At 47.2% G+C, this 21,891-nt stretch overlaps 4 protein-coding genes across 6 annotated transcripts in view; 2 read left to right on the forward strand and 2 right to left on the reverse strand.

Moving 5' to 3' along the window:
• LOC134033479 (complement component C6-like) overlaps nucleotides 1–17,039 on the reverse strand; it is a 130,308-nt gene extending 113,269 nt beyond the window's left edge. The window contains exons 1-18 of one of the 3 annotated variants that reach the window (XR_009932129.1): nucleotides 16,964–17,039; nucleotides 16,485–16,776; nucleotides 15,952–16,126; nucleotides 15,317–15,461; nucleotides 14,888–15,035; nucleotides 13,753–13,897; nucleotides 12,890–13,099; nucleotides 12,496–12,736; nucleotides 12,093–12,218; nucleotides 11,459–11,625; nucleotides 10,731–10,956; nucleotides 10,285–10,453; nucleotides 9,690–9,804; nucleotides 9,336–9,468; nucleotides 8,800–9,003; nucleotides 8,557–8,644; nucleotides 8,024–8,259; nucleotides 7,636–7,892 (exon numbers count right to left, since the gene is read on the reverse strand). Coding sequence is in view for 2 of the 3 variants with exons in the window: in XM_062477654.1 (XP_062333638.1) it covers nucleotides 7,717–7,892; nucleotides 8,024–8,259; nucleotides 8,557–8,644; nucleotides 8,800–9,003; nucleotides 9,336–9,468; nucleotides 9,690–9,804; nucleotides 10,285–10,453; nucleotides 10,731–10,956; nucleotides 11,459–11,625; nucleotides 12,093–12,218; nucleotides 12,496–12,736; nucleotides 12,890–13,099; nucleotides 13,753–13,897; nucleotides 14,888–15,035; nucleotides 15,317–15,461; nucleotides 15,952–16,126; nucleotides 16,485–16,657 (2,877 nt within the window). In the remaining variant the exon portion in view is untranslated. Of the gene's footprint in view, nucleotides 1–7,457; nucleotides 7,893–8,023; nucleotides 8,260–8,556; nucleotides 8,645–8,799; nucleotides 9,004–9,335; nucleotides 9,469–9,689; nucleotides 9,805–10,284; nucleotides 10,454–10,730; nucleotides 10,957–11,458; nucleotides 11,626–12,092; nucleotides 12,219–12,495; nucleotides 12,737–12,889; nucleotides 13,100–13,752; nucleotides 13,898–14,887; nucleotides 15,036–15,316; nucleotides 15,462–15,951; nucleotides 16,127–16,484; nucleotides 16,777–16,963 lie in introns of those variants that run through there. The other 2 variants (XM_062477654.1, XM_062477655.1) reach the window with 2 other exon arrangements.
• The window catches only part of LOC134033934 (histidine-rich glycoprotein-like), an 80,178-nt gene that overhangs the window by 27,147 nt on the left and 31,140 nt on the right, over nucleotides 1–21,891 (forward strand). The window lies entirely within an intron of this gene.
• On the forward strand, nucleotides 125–7,433 carry c7b (complement component 7b). Its single transcript, XM_062477656.1, has 18 exons — nucleotides 125–277; nucleotides 523–578; nucleotides 937–1,012; nucleotides 1,276–1,417; nucleotides 1,977–2,121; nucleotides 2,379–2,517; nucleotides 2,719–2,847; nucleotides 2,956–3,199; nucleotides 3,394–3,507; nucleotides 3,772–3,938; nucleotides 4,261–4,489; nucleotides 4,899–5,070; nucleotides 5,398–5,485; nucleotides 5,564–5,696; nucleotides 5,927–6,115; nucleotides 6,271–6,373; nucleotides 6,588–6,769; nucleotides 6,943–7,433. The coding sequence occupies exons 1-18, from the start codon at nucleotides 272–274 to the stop codon at nucleotides 7,119–7,121; spliced, it is 2,493 nt and encodes an 830-aa protein (XP_062333640.1). The 5' UTR covers nucleotides 125–271; the 3' UTR covers nucleotides 7,122–7,433.
• On the reverse strand, nucleotides 17,675–21,538 carry LOC134033488 (regulator of G-protein signaling 7-binding protein B-like). The gene is made up of 6 exons (XM_062477671.1): nucleotides 21,188–21,538; nucleotides 20,575–20,747; nucleotides 19,617–19,747; nucleotides 19,249–19,393; nucleotides 18,791–18,861; nucleotides 17,675–18,461 (listed from the first exon to the last, which is right to left on the reverse strand). The coding sequence occupies exons 1-6, from the start codon at nucleotides 21,335–21,337 to the stop codon at nucleotides 18,370–18,372; spliced, it is 762 nt and encodes a 253-aa protein (XP_062333655.1). The 5' UTR covers nucleotides 21,338–21,538; the 3' UTR covers nucleotides 17,675–18,369.

Below are 21,891 nucleotides of genomic sequence, written 5' to 3' on the forward strand. Positions count from 1 at the left end.
AAGCATAGAGCATAGATAATGAGTGGCCTTGGTGCTGGAACTGTGGCACAACGGTCCCATTCATGATGAGACAAAAGGGGGGCATGGTCGGGAGAGGGGAAGCGGTTTGGAAATGGGTGGTGGGAACAATGTGTTTCCAGTGGGATGCCAGAACTCTGGGTCACGATGTTTTCCAAGCTGTGGGTGGTATATGAACTGGGTCTCTCTGAGAGAGGACAACACACCAAAACGGTCTCAGTCTCTCTGAAGGGGAACTGTCTCTGCGGTCATCATGAAGGTAAGCAAAACCTTGTTACCATTATTTTTCTAAGACTGCATAGGGAGCACAAATTATAGCATACTGTAAACTGAATAATACAACACAATTGTATTTTAGAATGACCATATTTTATTGTATTGACTGTTGGATGATCAAGCTATGTCTCTGTCACTTGTCATTTGTAACTTTGTGGAACCTGTAAACGTGGTGTTTGGTAGATCCTGACTGTGACGATCACAGTTGTTCCTCATGCTCTCCCGTAGTGGCAGGTGAACGTGGCTCTACCCTGGCTGCTGCTGTTCTACGTCTCACACATCCGGTACGACTGGACATCATCCCTGCTTCCTCAGCTTGGTGTCGTACACTGACATACTGTAGCTAACAGCTATCGTGCTGTTGCCAACATTGTGCTGTGGCTAATGTTGTAGCTAGCTAGATGGGAGCTGAGTGTAACTGTGTTGGTCTATCTTACATTTACATTTAGCAGACGCTCTTATCCAGAGCGACTTACAGTAAGTACAGGGACGTTCCCCCCGAAGCAAGTATGGTGAAGTGTCTTGCCCAAGGACACAACGTCATTTTGGCACAGCAGGGAATCGAACTGGCAACCTTCAGATTACTAGCCCAACTCCCTCACCGCTCAGCCATCTGACTCCCTATCTTCCTTCCTCCTCCAGCTGTCAGCAGCCTGTGAACTGCCAGTGGGGTCCTTATGGAGAGTGGTCAGAATGTGATGGCTGCTTCAGCACACAGGTACCCACCCGCACACCCACACACCCGCACACCCGCACACCCGCACACCCGCACACCCGCACACCCACACCGGTTCCCTTCATATCTCTCCCTCACTCGCTCTCCTTCTCTCTTCCCTCCCTTTGTTTCATGCCCCTCTCCTCACTATCTTTCTCTTTCTGGTGTACTTCTGTCTCCCTATCTCTCTCTCTCTCACCCTCTCTTCTACCTTTCACACCCACACACAGAAACGCACACAGTCATCCTCAGTGTTGTGTTCCCAGGTGCGGAGCCGTCCTGTGCAGGCGTACGCCCAGTATGGAGGTGCACCATGTTCAGGAGAGCCCATCCAAAGACAAGCATGTGTTCCCAAGAAATCATGTCCCCTGGCCGACGGCTGTGGAGAAAGGTTCCGCTGTGGTTCAGGTACTCTACCCATTCATTACAGTAACCTGAAACCAAGTGTTATGGAACTTTTATGGAACAGAGTATGTATTAATACTGATACTGCTACAGTACAGTACTCTGTTTTTTTCTACTAAAGGTGGGAAAGAATAACAATAAAACTGATTAGGGAGGTGATGAGTTTTATTCTAATTGGGTGACGATGAGACGATAAATGTTACAATGACATTATTTATTTTATTATTATTTATTTAAGAAATAAATCTCTCATGCCCACAAGTTGGTACCCCTGGCACCTTGACACCTTCCCTGGTCTAGGGGGCGCTGTTGGCCAGAGAGGTCGGACATTCCTTCACCAGTATAATACGGGACTTACAGACCAGGCCTCTCGTTTCATCATTCGGAGCGGCCGTGTAGTTGCCAGCACATTCTGCTGACTTGCTAAGAAGGACTCATGCTGTTTCTCCCCACTGGGTTTTTACAAAGAAAAACATGTACAGATTTAATGAATGTGAGAGTGAATGAATGTCGGCCTACCATCTGTCCACCATCTTCCTGATGATGCATGTGTGTCTTCCAGACCAGTGTGTGAGTCCCTCCCTGCTGTGCAACGGGGACCAGGACTGTGAGGACGGCTCCGACGAGAGGAGATGCGACGCCAACGAGACCCTTGAGGTGTGCGACCTCGACCAGACTCCACCCAGTGCCGACATCACTGGCAGAGGGTAAGAAGAAAAAATCACATTAATTGTAATACGTATAACCTTATTTCACTACAAATGCATATGTTGAAATTGCAGTTAGAGTTTGTCTATGAGGTCAAACTGCAGGGTAGATAGGGTACAGCTCAGTGTGGTAGCGCATTTCACTGCAGATCAAGAGGTTATAGATTGTACGTACATTATTATTATTATCGAACAATAGTTGAAGAGCATTTTGGCTGTGGTGCCCCAGTGTGAAGTTGTGCTTTCACGCCTGCCAGCTATGACCTGCTGTCGGGCGAGCTCAGGGCTCCTGTCATCAACACACTCAGCTTTGGGGGCCAGTGCAGGAAGGTGTTCAGCGGAGACAGTCAGACCATCTACAGACTGCCTCTCAATCTCATCAAATACAACTTCCAGGTCTGTCGTGTTAAACCACCGCAATCTCATATCATTCTCATCTCATATTTATAATAGCCTGTAGGTGCGAACCATCAATTTGGTCTGTAGGCTATTACCTTTTAAAAATGTTTTACAAGTAATGTCACAGAGGGCTTGACAGATACCTATAGATCAGCACTGACTGTGGGTACTGACCTCATGTCCGTTCCCCGTCCTCAGGTGCAGGTAGACCATGACTTCTCTGAGGAGTCGTACGAGAGCTCATGGACCTACATGCAACACCTCCAGAACGATGCCTTGTGGGGACACGACCGTCGCACCTTCCACAACGAGCTGGACAAGGACAAGGTCTGTCTGCGCCACAGCTTTCACTACTACACTGTAACACACCCTGTTTGGAGACGCTGAGGTATCATTCCTCGGAGTTCTACCCATAATCCATCCTTCTCCCTCCAGTCCTACAAACTGATCATCCTGAGGAACACAGTGGAGCTGGCCCAGTTCCAGAACTCGGCCCCCCAGTACCTGAACCTCGCCGAGGGGTTCTGGAAGGCCCTGGCCTCCCTACCGCTCACGTATGACTACCCGGCCTACCGCTCACTCCTGCAGACCTACGGGACCCACTACCTCTCAGAGGGGGCCCTCGGGGGCCAGTACCAGGTCCTCCTGGAGCTTGACAACGAGGCCTTGAAAGAAACCAGTAAGCATGATGAACAGCTCAGCGTGTCGCCGGCTTAGGGCTGCTAGTGCAGTCCGTATTCTGACTTTCTGCTCGTTTAGGATTCCACTTCTGTCTCAGTCTTGGGTTTTCGTGATAACCACATTTAAACTTAAAAGGAAACTGCAGTCTAAGAAAGGGATGCAAAATGAGCCGTTCTCTTCTTCTACACAAAGGAACCACAGATAGAGAATACCAGCGATGTTGGAGGACTGTGAAACGTCGCCTGCTCAGAAAAAAGGTCAACACCACTTGTGAAAAACTTGTGGAGGCGCTCAAGTCTTCCAGTGGTGAGTTCCCCAATATGATTCATATCAGCACACAATAATACCACAACTGAAGTGTAATAAGCCACTAAACTGCTCTAAATAGCTCTGAATCAAATAGGTCTGAATTGAACAGGTCTGAATCGAACAGGTCTGAATTGAACAGGTCTGAATCGAACAGGTCTGAATTGAACAGGTCTGAATCGAACAGGTCTGAAAGAAATAGGTCTGTTTATTCGGTCTGAATTAACAACAAACACTACTGTTAACTCACTGCTCTGTGTGCAGCGTATAGCAACAACAAGCTACGTGTGAAGACCAACGTTGTGGGCGGAGCCACGTCCTTCATGCCCAGTCTCAGTGTTCTGGATCTGGACAACCCAGAAGCCAACGGAGATCAGTACGACAGATGGGCTCGGTCTGTCAAGGACTTCCCTGTGCTCATCAAACCTAAGGTACAGTAGTCCGGTTAGACTTTGGTATTTTGGTAATTTACTGTAGGTAAAGTGTCTGTTTTAGACACTGTGTTTTATTCCACATCTTGGTCCCTGGATGGATGGATAATAGCACTCCTAGCTTTATTATTATTATTATTAATATCATTGCTATGATCGTTATTTATCACAAATAAGACCACACCCACGGAAACTGCCTCCACAATGACGGGCGCCCTATAAATAAAATGCTTTATCGTCGTTAATATGAATATCATGATTGTCATGGTTGTGGAGACGACACTCACAGACGTGTCTCCTCCGGTGCCGTGCGCTCCTGCAGGTGCTCCCCCTCCACACGCTGGTGAAGGAGGTGCAGTGTGCGGGGCTGAGGAGGGCCCACCTGAGGAGAGCCGAGGAGGAGTATCTGGCCGAGGAGCACCCCTGCCACTGCTCTCCCTGCGCCAACAACGGCCAGTCTGTGCTGACGGGCACCCTGTGCAGCTGTGCCTGCCGGCTTGGCACCTGGGGCCCTGCCTGTCAGGCTGGCACTGTTGTGGGAGAGCAGCCCGGTACGCTAGCTGGACCTTCTAGCCTGAGTGCCACTCGTGGCGTGTTGTGACTGTGCAAAGCCCCCTGCCATTCCAAGACTATAGGCGCTCATTTGTCCTCTAGTTGTGATGGAATGTTCGCAATGTTTGGATAGATTGAGGAGAGGGGCATTACAACATAGACATAACAAATCCAGTGCTTCCACTGTAGAATCTGTTGTTCTGGTTGATAGAGGGGTTTTAACTGGTGATAATTCTATTGGTTGATAGGAGTTCTGGGGATGATTCTATTGGTTGATAGAAGGGCTCTAATGATAATTATATTGTTTGATTGGGGGTTCTGGTGATGATTCTATTAATTGATACAGGAGTTCTGGTGATGATTCTACTGGCCAATAGAAGGGTTCTAACATGTGAAGCTTCTCTCCAGGTGTGATCCACGGGAGGTGGAGCTGCTGGTCTTCCTGGGGGTCGTGCTCTGGGGGTCAAAGGTCACGGAGCCGTACCTGCACCAACCCGGCCCCTAGAGGAGGGGGTCTTCACTGCGTGGGCTCTGCTAGCGACTTCAAGCCCTGCGAAGACTCAGACCTGCAGCAGCTACAGTAAGAACTTATACAACAGGTCTTAGAGCGTTATAGATGATTACAAAGTCTATATGCTAGCTTAGACGGTGGCTAGCTATGGTCTATGTGCTAGGTCAGACTGTGAAGCTACTTACATTTAGTCATTTTTACATTTAGTCATTTAGCAGACACTCTTATCCAGGGACATTCTCCCCGAGGTAAGTAGGGTGAAGTGCCTTGCCCAAGGACACAACGTCATTTGGCACAGCCGGGAATCGAACTGGCAACCTTCAGATTACTAGCCCGCTTCCCTAATCGCTCAGCCACCTGACTCACCTACTTAACTGTGGTCTGTGCTTGTGCCAGAATGATGGAGCCTCACTGCTTCGGCTTGCCTGTCAACTCTCCCAAACAATGCGACGCCCCTCCAGCCCTGAGGAATGGGTTTGTCCTGGTAAGGAGTTATTCAGATAAAATGTTATTTGTATAGCCCCATGCATCACAATGATTCATGTGTTTTTTTCGTGTTCAGAACCCCAGAGATAACTACTTGGTGGGCACAACCATCGAGTACTCCTGCATAGACGGCTACTACATCAGCGGAGACTGCGTGGCGACCTGCACAGACAGCCAGAGCTGGGACTCTCCAGACATGGAATGCAAACGTAGGGAAGCGTAGGAACGCTAACACACAGAGTAAACACTGTGTGTGGTGGTTGGGTCTGTGGAACCCATTTTCAGTGTGTGTGCTCTGTGGGCACCCCCCCTTCACACACACACACACACACACACACACACCCCTTTACACATTTATTCACTATTTGTCAGCGACCCAGTGACCTGTGGACCAATCCGGCGGCTCCGCCAAGCTCACTCCGCCCCCTTCTTTTTCCAGATGCTGCGTGCGGAGTTCCGTCCCTCGAGAGTGATGTCATAGGCGTGCCCATGAAGGCGACCTATGAGATGGGGCAGAAGGTGTTCCTCTCCTGCCCCTCCGGGATGACCCTGGAGGGAGAGAGGGAGGTGATCTGCAGCTCCAGCCTCCAGTGGTCTCCCTCCCCCTGGAGGGTGACGTGTAGAGAGGGTAAGACACCGGCCTGACAAGGCTGCTCTCAAACTAGCCCACATGCTACTGCAACCGTCTCTCCACACCACCGTTTATCCATATGGGATTATTCTTCGTCAAACTACCAATTTTTTAAAAGATATTCATCTCAGTTGTATCTCCCTGTGAAACAGTTACAACCGTGGCTATGACGTCCATCTCACCCAAGCTGGGCTGTAAACCCTGGGAGATTCAGATAGATGGCGTGTGTGTATGCAGAATGCCAAACCAGTGCCAGTGAGTACAATCTCTCTTCTCGCATCGGAATCAGATCTGTTCTCTCCAAAATGATAGTCTGTATTACATTAGATAACACTGCACATTGTTTACACACGATGGGTTGTATTGTAAGTTTTTAAATATCTAGACTATTGAAAATCAGCTACTTGAATCTGCAGTCCAATGCTCTACCACTGAGCTCTACCCATGTGGTTGTGTTTCTCTCTGCCAGGCCATCCATGCTGCTGTGTGCCACCCTCCCAGGAGGACGGAGGAGGACGCTGGGCATATGCCAGCTCGGGGCTCTGACTTGTCTAGGCCGCAGTTTCACACTTGCCAATGACAGCGATTGTGATTGGCCAAATAGGGAGTTCACTTCCTGCCAAAACTGCCAATCAGGGGAGACGTGCGATGGTGATTTTTTTTTTTAAGTGTGTGAGTGTGAGAGACAGAGAGATAGAGAATGAGGGGAGAAAGAGAGAAATAGAGGAAGAGAGAGGAAGAAAAATAATGAAAATTAGAAACAGAAATAGAGGGAGGGGAATACGGAACTAACACCTACACAAATCTCACCCGTTTCATTTTAGAATCGGCGACCAAGTGTGTCTGTCAGGATCCTGCAAAGTGCTCCAAACACTCCAACCACCTCTGCGTCCGTTTGGGAGATGGAGGCGTCGCCGTGACGATGACGGAGTGCGAGGCAGGGGCCCGGAGGTGTAGGGCGGAGCTGATCACTGTGGTCGGCATCGAGGCCTGTCCACCATGACAGGAATAAAATGTACTACTAAGTGAGTTAACGATGCTAATGTTTGTGGACGCATTTATGCAAAGCGACGTTCATAAGGGGATTTGAACCGACCTTCTTCCCCTATGGTCCTCTAATGCTAACTTCATAGACTGAGAAAGTGAAACAAGCTTTGGGCGACATGCCTGTGTTGAACTGTAGCCGTCATGGTGCAAGATGTGATGTGTCCTTATCCTAGTTAATTTTATACTAACATGCTTTATATAGTTTTTGCTATTCGAATAACTTAAAAAAGTGAAGATAATAAAAAAGCAAATAAAAAAAGATTTTCTTGGAATAACAGTTTTTTTTGTATAAATCACATATTGCTACATGCATAAAAAAAAGGAAAGCCACTGTCAAACATACACCAAATAAAATTACAAAACACAATAGACATGTTCTGCAACAGAAACTCTAAGCAGTTCCTGTGATATCTAAACACGTTTGATTGGAGACGGTTATTTGTAATGTCTGAGTAATGTGTTAACCCAACAGAAGCAGGGAGTCATTGGCAGCTGGGACCTCTTGATCTGCAGTCCAATGCTCTATCCCCAAGCTTCACCATAGTGTTGTTTTACACACACGGGCCCTCGTTGACTACTTCCATGTCCGTCTTGGCACACTTGGTGGCAGCCATGGCGCACAGATTCATGCTCCTCTTGCGGTTGAACCTCAGCAGGTTCACACAAAACATTCGGCCTTCGTCTTTACCACACTCCTTGTAGTCTTTACACACACACTTCTTAGATTCTGAGAAAAGAGGAAGAGAATGAGGTTAACCACACTGGTCGTGTGTGTGTGTGTCGCTAGGTGTTTGTGTGTTTTGGTGTGTGTGTGTCAGAGTGGAACTGACTGCGACTGAGCCGAAGATGTTGACGTACCACAGCTCTCCCACTCGTAGCAGGTGTCCACTCCACAGACCTCCTTCACGGCGCTGATGGCGGACATATTGGCTCTGAACCGGGCCCAGGCCAGGCCCGCCTCGTCGGGGCACGGGCCGGCGTTCACCAAGAAGAGCGGGTCGCCATGACACACGCCGGCGGTGAGGTCACACTCGGATAACATCAAGGCCTTGTCAACCACTGTGTTCAGAACGCAATGATCTGGTGTGTATTGCCTGCAACGAAGGAAGCGGGCACACCACATTATACAAACACACACACACAGACACACAGGCACACACACACACACAGGCACACAGACACACACAGACACACAGGCACAGACACACACACAGACACACACAGACACAGGCACACAGACACACACAGGAATCTGTCAGCTGCAGTTGAGAATGAAGCCAGAGGTAGTTTGGACTAGAAAACCCCCTCTCCCCGTTAGCTGACCACTGCTGGTGGACGGTGCTTGAGTGGGAAGTGGGAATCTCCCGATACTGGGAGGTCAAAGTGCTTACAGGCAGCTTCCCCGTGGCACACACACACATTTGGATCCTTCCATCTTCTCTCCCCTCTTACACTCAAAATCGGGAATAAATGGATTCTCTGCAGGCACAAATGAAAAGGACAAATCTGTCATTCTGCCGGGACATTTTGAAGCTGTTGTTGAAAAGAGAGTAAATTTGACGTGGAAATACGGACATCGTCCGGACATCCTAGAGAATCTGTCATTTGCACCTGACGTAAACATCCGTACCCACCATCCTTGCACACAATATTCGAAGGTATGGGGGGGTCCCAGGTGAACACTGGTCGATTCAGCGTACATGTGGACACTCCTGAGAATGAGGGAATTAGACCGCTGCTTTTGCAGTTAAAGCCCACAACCTGGCCCTCTTTGTAGATTTCCTTGAGAGGGAACAGTGTCATCTCCTCCGAGACCTCTGGAGGGTCACACAGATTTCCTACGGGGAGAGGAAGACCACTTTCAGCCGACATTACTGGACTGATAAGCACACAGACTGGGGTTGATTTGATGAAGGTCAGTGTGACTGAAAGGTATCTTGCAAACTCTGTGTTGGTCTGTGAAGGGTGGCTTGTTTCCAGTCTTCCCAAGTAGATAGATGGATACATGCAAGTAGGCAGGCAGGCAGGTGAACGTACAGGCATGCTCACCCACAGAAACACACACACACACCCACCCACAAGGAAACACGCCACCAGACCAGAAATAAATAAACGCATGTCAAATGTAATGGAACGTGAGGTGGACAGAGAGAGAGAGCAGCAGTCTCACTGAGGCACTCTCCCTTGGGTTGGGTCCATTCCCCGCCGGGGCGACAGGTAATCAGAGGGTATCCCTCCAGTTCATACCCCCTGTAACAGAGGAACTCCTCCTCCTCGCCATACAGGTAGTAACGCTTATCTTTCTGTTGTGGAGAAGATGGAGGGGGGGGGGAGAGAGAGATGGGAGCAGGGGGAGGGGGTTGGTCGAAGAGAGAGGGGGGAGAAAGAGATGGAAAGGTAAAGAGAAAGAGGAGGTAGTAGAAATAGAGACAGAGAGAGAGAAGGAACAAACTGTTTATTTTGTCAGCTTTTGTGTGTTTGATTCACCCTAATGCAGCTGGTAGCATTGTTAGCTTCTGTTTACCCTGAGGAAGCTACGGTCAGGACTCTTGGGTCTAACGCAGCCCTCCACACCTGGAGGCAAACCTTCTTGTTGTCCTTCCTCATTAAAGTCTTCGTCGTTGATGCAGACATCTTCTCTAAAAAGGAAAAAACAATATTATCACAACATCGGACAAGTGCTGCGTTTACAACCTCATGCTAGGATCAATACATGATGGACGAGATGCCCGTCGACTACCCATGAGCCTTTGCATATTTTGTGGAAGGAAGTCGCTCATGGATTCTGACCTGGTGCCAGCAATGGCTAACTGAATATGTTACCTTGGATGGCTGGTTTGATTGAAACCCAGGCCCCTGCAGTAAGGCCTTAACATACATGGCATGCGCACTTGACCAGTGAGCCCCATATTTCTTTTGATCGAAGAAGCAACAGTTTACTAACTTTATCTTTGAGCTCACTTAGGGTTCTGTTGCTAAGAGGTGACGAGTGTCAAGCTGACCCATACAATCCAAACATCTGCGTAGCGAAGACCAACCTCACGTCCGCATGCTTCCCACCTCCAGCACTCTACAGGCCATGTTCCTCCAAACCAACAGCCCAAGAGACTCTCTCTCACCCAGGGAATACGGAGACGAAGCACCCCTCTGTCTGCTTGGTGTCTCCAGAGCAGGGTTTCCCCCCGGCTAGGGGGGCAGGGTTGTTGCAGCGCCTGGTCCGGTGACGCTTGTTGAAGGACAAACAGGGACTCCACGGCCCCCAGCAGCTCCAGGAACCATCCACTCCAACTGGGAAGGACACACAGCCCACACACGGTCAGGCAACACGCTGAGTCTCAAGTCTGCCGCGTGCGACTGGTGACGGCTGACCGTGACTCTGGTAAGCTAAACCTGTGAGATGCAGATCATCTAAAGTCATCGATTCGATCCAATTTGATCGCGATACGAACGTGCACACGCGTCATTAACATTTGATTTTATTTTGCCGGACGCTCTTCTCCCCAAAACGACACACGTGGAAAAGAAGGACGAATCTTGAAGAGAAGCGAAAGGAAAAGACCGGAACCTGGTTTGTAGTCGGGTGCCTGCGTCTCACAGTTGGGCCCGTAGGTTCCCGTTTTGCAGACGCAGCTGCAAGCGGTGCCCTGGAGGACTGCCAGGGCGTTGTTGGGGCAGGGGGAACACATGCAGGAGTCAAAGTCCCTCTGGTACTCCAGGAGAGCTCTGCGTAGATGCCTCCTCTTGGTGACGGCACAGGGGATGCCACGGACCAGGTCGATGATGGGCGACAGCTGGAGTCACGCAGGAAACACACACGCAGGAAACACACACATGCCGGAAACACGCACACACGCAGGAAACACACACATGCCGGAAACACGCACACACGCAGGAAACACACACATGCCGGAAACACACACACACGCAGGTAACACACACATGCCGGAAACACACACACACACATGCAGGAAACACACACATGACGGAAACACACACATACACATGCAGGAAACACACACATGCCGGAAACACACAGACGCACGCAGGAAACACACACATGCCGGAAACACACACATACACATGCAGGAAACACACACATGCCGGAAACACACACACGCACGCAGGAAACACACGCAGCCATTTCAGAAAACAAAGGTGTGATCGTGTCATTCTCTCGCCTCAAAATGATTTTTACAGACACTGACTAAAAAAACGTTTCACCAGTTCCTGACTTGAATTCTCACTACATTCATGTACATCCTTGCGTTCATTCCGGGCGTCCCTATTCCTCACCTCGTAGTCGACTAAAGCAGGGTTGTCTATGACGGACCCCACCCAGTTGCTGTAGGTGTCGCTCGTAGCGGCAGTTCCTTTTCTCTCCCAGGCCAGCGCCCCGGCCTCTTCTGACCGGCCTCCACGCACCGTGGAGAACGACTTCTCCGACGCCCGAATGTAGGAACCTGAGACGTAAGTGTGGGTGAGCTACCTGCGATATACCTGGATTAGGAACCCCAGTCATCATTTACATTACATTTACATTTAGTCATTTAGCAGACGCTCTTATCCAGAGCGACTTACAGTAAGTACAGGGACATTCCCCCTGAGGCAAGTAGGGTGAAGTGCCTTGCCCAAGGACACAACGTCATTTTGCACAGCCGGGAATCGAACCGGTAACCTTCAGATTACTAGCCCGACTCCCTTACCGCTCAGCCGCCTGACTCCCATCACTCGGACATGCAGGGTGGATGTTTGCCTTTGGATCATCGTCTTCCTCAAAGATCCACAGTTTGGTGACTGTGTGTATGCGTTTAAGGAAAAGTGGGAGTCTTAGGATTTTACGTTTGGTGAGAAGCCACCACTACGACTAGGACATAAGGACTGCGGTGCGCAGAGTCACATTTATTGTGAAACGATTATGTGAAAATACCTGAATATTTTTCGTTGACGAGATTGTTTGAGCATGTTTGAACGTTCGTTTTTTCTGAGTAGAAAATAAGGACGTTCAGGTAGGACTCTTCATTCAGACATCCTGCAACATGTTCTGTCGATTCACCTGAAGATCACAGAAACACACAGTCACTAAGTCCGCCGCTTACAACATTGACTTGATACACACAGGGACAGACTGTTATGTATAAAATCTACCCTGAGTATTTCCAGTGTTTTCCCCCTGGGCCTCATTGTACTGGTTAGTGTAAAAACAAACCCTTCCAAAATGTTGGAAAATGTGTTGACTGAAGTCGTATAGTACATTTGAGGATGCATGAAAAAAACACCCCTCCCACACACACAACATGCCCATGTTTGACCACTAGGTGGAGCTCTCATACCAGACTGCTTGATCTCCTCCCTGTTGTACATGTAGAGCAAGTCGTAGTGGCCTCCCAGGGTACCAGCAGTGTAGTAGTGAGTGCCATAGAGCTGGAAGAGCTCGCTATACAGGGCGTAGTTATAATCTATAGGCAGCTGATGCAGGAACTCCAGGAAAGGCTGAGAGAGGAACAGGTCTTTGTCCTTCATCTCGAACCTGGAGATCGGCAACACCTGGTGAATACGAATTAGCTGGGAGTCCTGGTGGGGTGAATTATGACAGATATGAATTATGGTTATTATCTGACATCCAAATCGGGGGGGGGGGTTCTCACATGGGTCGCTGCACAACAAAAAAAATTATGAATGACATTTCAGAACATGGCAGAAGGAATTATATGTGTGTGTGCTTGCCGTTTTTTTGGAGGACCTAATCGCTTCTTTATAGGATGTCGTCCTAGAAGATCGGCTTTTACTGCTTGCGACGAACAAGATGGGGAACATCATAAAGTTGCCGTCCCTGGAGTCAGTTTTACCCACTGACTCCTTCATGAACTCTGCCATGTCGACCACCTGACTGGCAACTGGCTGGGGCTCCTTTTTAAAGTCTTCAGGTACAGACACCTAGTAATCAGAACCAGAACTAGGAGATAAATCCACATCATACAAGAAACCACATCATGAACACATCACAGTTTAGGATCATTCAAAAGCCAGTTTTATTCTTAAGTTCCAACAAGATGTTTGTGAATGAAGGATATATACATAACATTTGTTTATAGAGGTTGGTGGTACTGTTCTCAGAAATCAGTTTAGCAAAGATGTGACAGCTGCATGTGTACTTTACCTTGAGATCATAGTACTATGCTGTACTTGTATGAGTACTTTACCTTGAGATCATAGTACTGTGCTGTACTTGTATGAGTACTTTACCTTGAGATCATAGTACTGTGCTGTACTTGTATGAGTACTTTACCTTGAGATCATAGTACTATGCTGTACTTGTATGAGTACTTTACCTTGAGATCATAGTACTGTGCTGTACTTGTATGAGTACTTTACCTTGAAATCATAGTACTATGCTGTACTTGTCTGAGTACTTTACCTTGAGATCATAGTACTATGCTGTACTTGTATGAGTACTTTACCTTGAAATCATAGTACTATGCTGTACTTGTATGAGCACTTTACCTTGAGATCATAGTACTGTGCTGTACTTGTATGAGTACTTTACCTTGAGATCATAGTACTGTGCTGTACTTGTATGAGCACTTTACCTTGAGATCATAGGACTTAAAGTTGGCTGGGACACGGAAGAAGACCCTGTTGCCGGTTCCAACCGTGTGGTTGAGTACGCATTCACTCCCCATGAACATGTTATCCAGGACCGCCGCCTTGGACTCCCCCGTCAGGAAGTTAAACCTGACCCCACACAGGAAACAGGAAGCACATTTACCTGACCACACCCAGGAAACAGGAAACACATGTAAACTCTGACCACACCCAAGAAACAATAAATTGTATATAATGTCATTAATATAAAAACACAGTCCACTGAGATTGGCAGCAGCAGTAGTTAAAACATGAACGCAAGTCCAGCAATGAACTTGTCTCCATATCTTGAAAGCAAATATCAGTTGATGTAAAAGGCCTGTTTCATCCGGTCCAGGCCCTGGCTTGGCTGCTAATCCCTGTATCTTTGGCAGAAGTGGACAGAAGCTTTAGTGGTCTAAGAACGCTCAAAACCTGGCTCAGATCCACATTCCATGTTGCAGTGTGCCATGCTGCGCTCTCTACAGAATATACTTTGGCCGCTGACTGGTGACTCTTTTTAAGGGTGCTCAAGCAAACCTACATTCCATCTCAGCACCCCTAAAAAGAAAAATAATAATACATTTACAAAATTTAAATATTATTATCTTAAATAAGTTTTAGTGCTCTAAAGTGTTAAAACAATGTTTATGTATTGTTGACACATCATTATCGTTTCATTTGATGCTGGTAGTTCATGAAGAAAGGGACTTTCTTAGTTTTTTCTTTCATTCAATATGTTGCATAATAATAAATAAATGTATTAATTGTTATCCAGTGAAATTATTGATTTATTAGCAAGGGGGTTTAACACTTTTGCAAGGCACTGTATCCATGTCACATTCTCATTGGGGGGTGATTCCCCCAAAAGGTCTGATCCTAGAATCGCCCCTGCTGGTGGCATAAGCTCAGGGATCAGAAGTGCATAATTCTACGATATTTCCGTAGCCAGAGTCAAGCGATGGTCTGTATTTACTAGACGCATCGCGAACTATCTTAACTTCAAACCAACTTTACCACGGTTAAAGAAACCACATCCCGGCTACCATTTTGTGTTTATTTTCTATATACCTTAGCCTTTAACCTGATGCTGTAGCCTACCCGTTTGCTAAACGATTAGCTCCATAGGCCGGTTGTAAGTCTGACTTGCGACACACTGGAGTGACTGGATCATCACAGTCAGCCTCGTCTGACCTGTCCCCACAGTCGTTCTGGGTGTTGCACTGTAATACAGAGCTAATGCAGCGCCCTGCAAAGAGGTGAAACATGTAAACACTTATCTGTGAAAGTATGTAGGCTACATTCTTTGTACATAGATGTATATGTATGTACATCCGCATAGTTTTATATTTACATTTTCAGATTTCTTCATTATTTTTATATTTTATTTCTAAGCGTGATTTTTATTTTACATGTAACGGTGAATTTCCCCAGTCAATAAAGTAAATCAATCAATCAATGTATGCGTGTCCAGGTGAATAAGTAATGTCATATGTGCGTTCGCGTGCATTTGAATACGTAATTTCTCACCATTTGTACACTTGAACTTGTCTTTACAGTCGATGGGCTCTATCCGGCACTTTGTTGACGGGTTGCAGTTTCTTGTTGAGGGAGTGTTGTCACCGCAGTCTTCACCTCCAAACTGAGCTGGCGTGTCTAGTGACCGTTTCTTAAACTGCAACAACGGACAGAAACAAAGTTATATTACCTACTACTACGACTTCATCCTGTTTGAGTTATACCATTAGCAATTGAGGTGAATGTGATATGGCGCAGGGCCGTAATCATAATATATATTGGGGGACACATCCCCCCCAATATTCAAATCTGGTCAAAATGTCCCCCCCCCAATATATTGATATAAAAATATAAATTAAATATAAATGTGCTACGCTACGACAAGCAACCACGCACGCTGTCCGAAATTATCATTAAAAATGTAATCATATTCATAACTAAACGTAAAAAGTTTTCAGGTGGGGACCCTGAGACTCCCCAGCAGATTTCGTCCCCCCCAATGTTGACTCCGTGGCTACGGCCTTGATACGGCGGCTAATGTTACATTCATGACTGATGTTACAGAACAAATCAAGTGAACCCCCGGTCATTTTACAGCATTTGTCCATGTGAAATGAGTCAGGTTGGCTGTGTGTGTGTCTCCTTGCCTTTTGTTTAGCGCATGGGGAGCACTCAGACCAGCCCCCGTAATCTCCGAGTTTACAGTTGATGGGACACATCTGCTCGTTACATGATCTTGTCTCCACGGTGTAACAGTCTCGGTGGCACCAAAACCAAAGATATAAATTATGCATCCAAAGATTCTCACTTTCTGTTGGTTTCCTGCAGAGAAAATGTTTTGCCAATATATAGTAAAATAATGGTTGGTTAATTGGTCCCCAAGCTGCACCCACAGGGGGTGGGAAATATATAAAATGTATATTCTTTTTTTTTCTTTCTCAAACCGGATAAAACTAATAACTTTTTAACTGAATACTTTTAGCTGAAAAGTGTTTCCAATTTTAACAAATCTGAAACAAAGAAAACGAGTACCCCATTATGTTGCTTTCGTGAAGAAAAGCATTTGATGGGAACCCCGTAGCTGAACTCCGTCTGGCTCCCTCTAAACTCTAATTTACCAAAAACATGAGACTTGACCTAGACAGGAGTTCAAAGACTTGAGACTTGACTTGCACTCTACCTCTGATACAGTTTGGCTCTTTCACGCTGCTGAGTCCCATAGTTACAGGTCTTAGTGCATGGTGACCAGGGGCTCCAGTCGAATCGTCCACACAAACAACCAAAGCTGGGAGTGACGGCAGGGAGGCAGACCAGGATAGAGACCAGGACCAGCAAGCTCCTCCGGGTGTCCATGAGCAGAAGCAGACAGTGTGGCAGTTAACCTCTGGACAAAGATGACAGTCAGCTCCAGTCGCCTCCTGTCAAGGAAGAACAAGAGGAGAGAGAGAGCTGGGGAGGTGGGGGTAGAAGGTCTGGGGGCGGGGGAGGGGTACGATGCATGGCAGAATGAGGATTAGGACCAATAACCTAAGTATACATCAATATGTTTAACCTAAATATGTATTTTTATTTACAGTATTGAAACCTGGGCTTGAGTTATTCTATGACAGGGAATCACTGCAAAACAAAAATAACAATAGATGAATACAACTAATTTACCTCAGAGTGCTAAGTTCCTCTGCAGCTAGATTCTGTTCTCGTAGAGATTGTGCTTCAGTGTGTGTGTGTGTGTGTGAGGAGTGAGGGAGGTTATTTAATACCTCCCCGAACATTGTCCCAAAGGAATCAATCTCCATAGTCTTATTGGCTGCTGGAGTCTACTCCTCCAGGTCCTGAAGTAAAATACACAAAAAGAGATTATAACTTCCAAGTGACAACCCACAGCACAGCTCCAAGTCTTTAAAACTTAAAACGCCTGTCCAACCCTTCTCTCTAAAAAAATAAAATAAATTCTGACCCATTTACCGGACGAACTGCCTTGTTCTTCCAGAGAAGCAAGCTGTTTTCCATCTGGTAAAAACCCAAAGGACGGGGGGGGGGGGGGGGGGGAGCCATGTTGTTTTTCTACCAGAGTTCTCTCACTGAACCTAAGTTGGTGTGTTCTGCATTGAGCAACAGCTATTAGCCACAAGACGCTGTGGAAGGAGGCCAAGATGGACCAGATGAAGACCCAACACATAAAACGGTGTCTCGCATTCGTATAAAAAGAGTTGAACTTTGCATGATCACGATGATCATGCAGGATCACGCTTGCAAGCTTGTATTAAACTCGATTGAGCCTCAGAACTCTTAGGGACTCAGTGTTATTCAGAGCTGACTCAGTTAACCAGGGAGCCAGACTGACTTCAACATTGCAGAACAAGTGTTTACATACAAAAGTTTATTCACATTATAAAATGGATTATACAGTACATACAGTCAGCTGTATAACATGTGCAACATATACACTACACATTGACAACTTTAAGCTTCAAACATGCTGTGCATTTTCTTTTGCCAAGACAAAATGATTCACTGCAACAATTTAGACATACAGTCTTTAGATATTCTAAAGAAAAACAAAACCGGTCTTTGTACAAAAACTCAATTTCGATGACTATTCATATATTTACATGTAATAGGAAATGGCTTTACTATATGGTGCATTGCAAAGCCCTTATGATGGGAAATGAAGTTATGGACAGACTTCCATGGAAGACTGCAAAAGAAACCTTGCACAGTGAACCAATAAGAATAACATTCTGAGAAATATGTTTAAAGGCAACGTTTAGCGCAAAGCTATCTACCAAAATGGTCACTTCTGGCATCAGTTCTGCACATGTAGGTTGGAATACACTACATATTTCACTACAGAGGGACACATTGATTACAAGAGCAAAATATGCATATTCATAGCATCACAGTTGAATTGCTTTTCTACATTGGATCATGTCAAAGTACGTAAAGTAAAGAGAGAGACTGACCCAAACCAAAGTACCTTCCTAAATGGCAGTAATAAGTACTAGGAGAACATGAAGGATGTTGTTGTATTACGGCTGGCCACGGCTACTGCCTGAAGGACCCCCTCAGCCGGACACCACGCAGCAGAGTCCAGAGAAGCGCCTCTTCCTCTGTCTCACCAGAGGCAGCGGGGCGAGGTTCAGCAGGCTGCTGTCATCTGGGAACAGGAGAGACACGCGCCAGTGTTAGAGCCTCCTAGCCCTCCCACACCTCGGTCGCTCACCCTGGTGTGGCGGGACACGTTTTCGTAACGGCTGTTATTCGGCTGTTAGCGTTGTCACTTCCCCACCCTCTCTCTCTCTCTCCCTCTCTCTCTCTCTCCCTCGCCGGGGCTCAAACTAAGAGGCCTCTGACTCACACACAGCACTTTAGCCAGCAACGCCATTGAACAGCCAGCTACCCGATGGCGCGAGTGGGCGGTATTTACGAGCGGTCGGTTTTAACCAATTCGGACGGGGTGCCATTTGCACAGCGGGTGTGGTGTACCTTGGTTCTTCAGAGGTAAAGGCATGGTCTCCCTGAGTTTGCTGAGAAGGTTTCTCATCTCTCTCATGTCCCTGTGGAGACAGGACATCAGGACTGAGCCCTCTTCACTGGCTCGGGCTCTCTCTGTTCACAACATACACACACCTAGAGACACACACTCATAAGTAGACACACACACACACATCTATGAATGCACACAGCTATAGATCTGCACTCACATCCATAGACACACACACCTATGGAACAAATCACACACGTTTGTAGATACAGATGCCTATGGACACACACCACACATATATATACACAAACACAAATGCATAGACACACATGACCCCTGGGCATCACCTCTCTATGCTGTCTGTGTCTACTCATGATAGACACACACAGCTATATGCACACACACAGCTATACACACACACACACCTATACACAAGCACACACTACTCCTGGGGCCTCACCGCTCTATGTTGTCTATGTCGGCGTCCACCAACCAGGCGTCCGGAGGGCAGTCAGAGGGGGACGGCGAGCGCTCATCCAGCATGGGCGCGTCGGAGCTCTCGTCCACCTTGAAGTCCACCCTCGACTCCGGGGAAAAGTCCTTCCCTGAACGTGGAGGACCAGACAGACACAAACCGCCATCAACAGGGTATGCAACTGTATGACAACATTCATATAATAACACTGTCTAGTTATAGAAGAATAACTATGGGGGGGGGGGGGGGGGGGCATGTGACTGCAGATCAAAAGTTTACAACCAGCTCCAGCCTTGTTACACTGGCTATGTCTGCACTACGTCGCTCTCTGCTGGTGGAGGAGGGTATCACACCTTTCCTGTGAAGCTTCAGGACTCCCAGCAGACACATTGACTTGAGCATCTCTGTGATGAACATCTCCAGACAGCACTGCAGCTGAATGAAGAGCCTGCAGATCTCTGGGTGGATCTCCCCGTCCTCTGGCCTACAGCACACACAGAGCACACACACACAGGACACATATAGGACACACACACACATGCAAGGCACACACACACAGGACACATACACACACACACAGGACACATATAGGACACACACACACATGCAAGGCACACACACAGGACACATACACACACAGAGCACACACACACATGCAAGGCGCACACACAGGACACATACAGGACACACTTACAGACACACAGGGCACATATAGGACACACACACACACAAACACAGGGCACATATAGGACACACACACACACACAGGGCACATACAGGACACACACACACACAGACAGAGACAGACACACAGGCTCATTCCAAGGCACAGACACACACAACCCAACTGTGTGTGCCTGCTTTTAGAAACACTAAATGTTCTCACTGAAGACTCAGGAATACTCAATTTTCATTTTTTCATGATAAAAATATGAAACATTTATTATTATAGATGTTCTGCTGTAGGCTACTTTTTTATGGCCCATGCATTTGAATAGGCCAAGGTACCTTTGGATAAAAGTGTCTTCTAAATGAACTAAATATAATGTCATATAGGCTATTAGATGACAGAGAACATCGATTTACAGATTAAGCTATCTCATCCACAAAGCAGAGTCAGTCTACGGGTTGCTGTGACTGACGTGAGAAATAACGCCCGTCCAAGCAAAGCTGCTGCAGACTAACGTTGTCCTTTGTTGATGTGTCGTGACGAGCAGACAACCCTCCGGCTCCAAGGACAGTTCCGGTAAAGGCGTCAATCTGACACGCAGCAAAGCCTTTAAATTAAACCCCACCGTTAGAATTCCTTACCCCGAACCGGATATCACGGTGAGATTTTGATGGGCAGCTCGAGCCATCGCACACCCTTTGGTCCGTGTGCGCTGCATCTCCGCCCTTAACGTGGGACAGTCCGCCGTTATCTCTCCGATTGAGATGACCTGTTCTCGGTACAGCGCCATGAGCGTGTTGAATTCCTGGACTGTCTGAGGAGCGACAAGGACACCCCGCATTGTAAATCCCGAGACTATGAGCTTTTAGGTTTACAGGTAGAAAACGCAAAGATGGTGACATGCTCTGACCAGGCTGTGAATAGCCGCCCAGCAAAGCCTCCATGCCCAGTGCACAAGGCCCACAATAACTCAAGTACCCCTTCAAGAGTAAGCTGCAATATCCCTTGAAATAGGCTATGAATCAGGCTATGTCGGCTGGAGTGCAGTAATGAAAGCATGTGAAATCTAAATATAGAACTCATTCACCCTTCAGACCTTGGGGCTAGTAAACAAGAACGTAGCACGCTTACAAAATGGGACTATGTACTATGCGTTTATATTTTAACAATAGATATGCCTGCAAGTAATACAATGTATAGGTCTACGCCATCCTATCGGCTGCAGCAGTAGAGGCCAAACGACATTAAACTCACCATCCTACTGTCGCCAACGGCCCGCTGCGCTTTACGCGCGCTCTCTGTGCTCTCTCGGCGCTCCGGATCCCTCTGCTGTGGTTTGACGATTTGAAAAATGTTCGCTGCAGATTTATGGCGATTTTTTCGCCCGTTCGGTGCAGAACACATGCATAAACACCCACAGCCGAACACCACTCAAGATAGCGAATGCGCTTATGTTTATTATTCCGTTACCCCGTCCCAATTCCTCCCGGAGAAAGCAGCCGAGGTCCAAGAACTAGTCAATGTCCCCGCGGGGTCTTTCTGATTCACCTTGCAGAGAAGCGCGTCGGGCGGATTCCCGCAGCACGTGACGCGCACAGCAACGGCTGCACATGAGTCGCTGCACAATTTGTGAATAACGTATTCAGACACAAATATGGACGCCAGTATTTTAGGAGGCTAACATAAAATGACATTATAAATATTGAATATTTGTGTTTTTTCCCCTATGTCCTCTATTTGTTTGCGATGGGTGTGTGCGTCGTGAGAATATACGTAATATGTCTAAAAAATACAACATACGTGACTTCTAACGGATCCAACACGGGGTAAACACAGTGGATGCTACTCACGTGTGTGGTTGTGTTCATAGTTATGTGATCACGAGATGTCTGGCGTGTTGAACGGGTGTTCCTGACACTCGCTATGTCTAAGACACGCATGACTGAAGATGTTGTATT

Source organism: Osmerus eperlanus, chromosome 14 (genome assembly GCF_963692335.1).
Source record: "Osmerus eperlanus chromosome 14, fOsmEpe2.1, whole genome shotgun sequence".
In the NCBI taxonomy this organism is placed as follows: domain Eukaryota; kingdom Metazoa; phylum Chordata; class Actinopteri; order Osmeriformes; family Osmeridae; genus Osmerus; species Osmerus eperlanus.

Excerpts from the sequence above, each read along its gene's own strand:
- c7b (XM_062477656.1), top strand. Across the intron at positions 3,939-4,260 it reads CTGTGCTCATCAAACCTAAG|GTGCTCCCCCTCCACACGCT; the intron begins GTACAGTAGTCC and ends GCGCTCCTGCAG. Across the intron at positions 5,071-5,397 it reads TCAGACCTGCAGCAGCTACA|AATGATGGAGCCTCACTGCT; the intron begins GTAAGAACTTAT and ends TGCTTGTGCCAG.
- LOC134033488 (XM_062477671.1), bottom strand. The coding sequence starts at position 21,337 with ATGTGTTCTGCACCGAACGGGCGAAAAAATCGCCATAAATCTGCAGCG. Across the intron at positions 20,748-21,187 it reads CCGTTGGCGACAGTAGGATG|ACAGTCCAGGAATTCAACAC; the intron begins GTGAGTTTAATG and ends GTCGCTCCTCAG. Across the intron at positions 19,394-19,616 it reads CCTGAAGCTTCACAGGAAAG|GGAAGGACTTTTCCCCGGAG; the intron begins GTGTGATACCCT and ends CTCCACGTTCAG.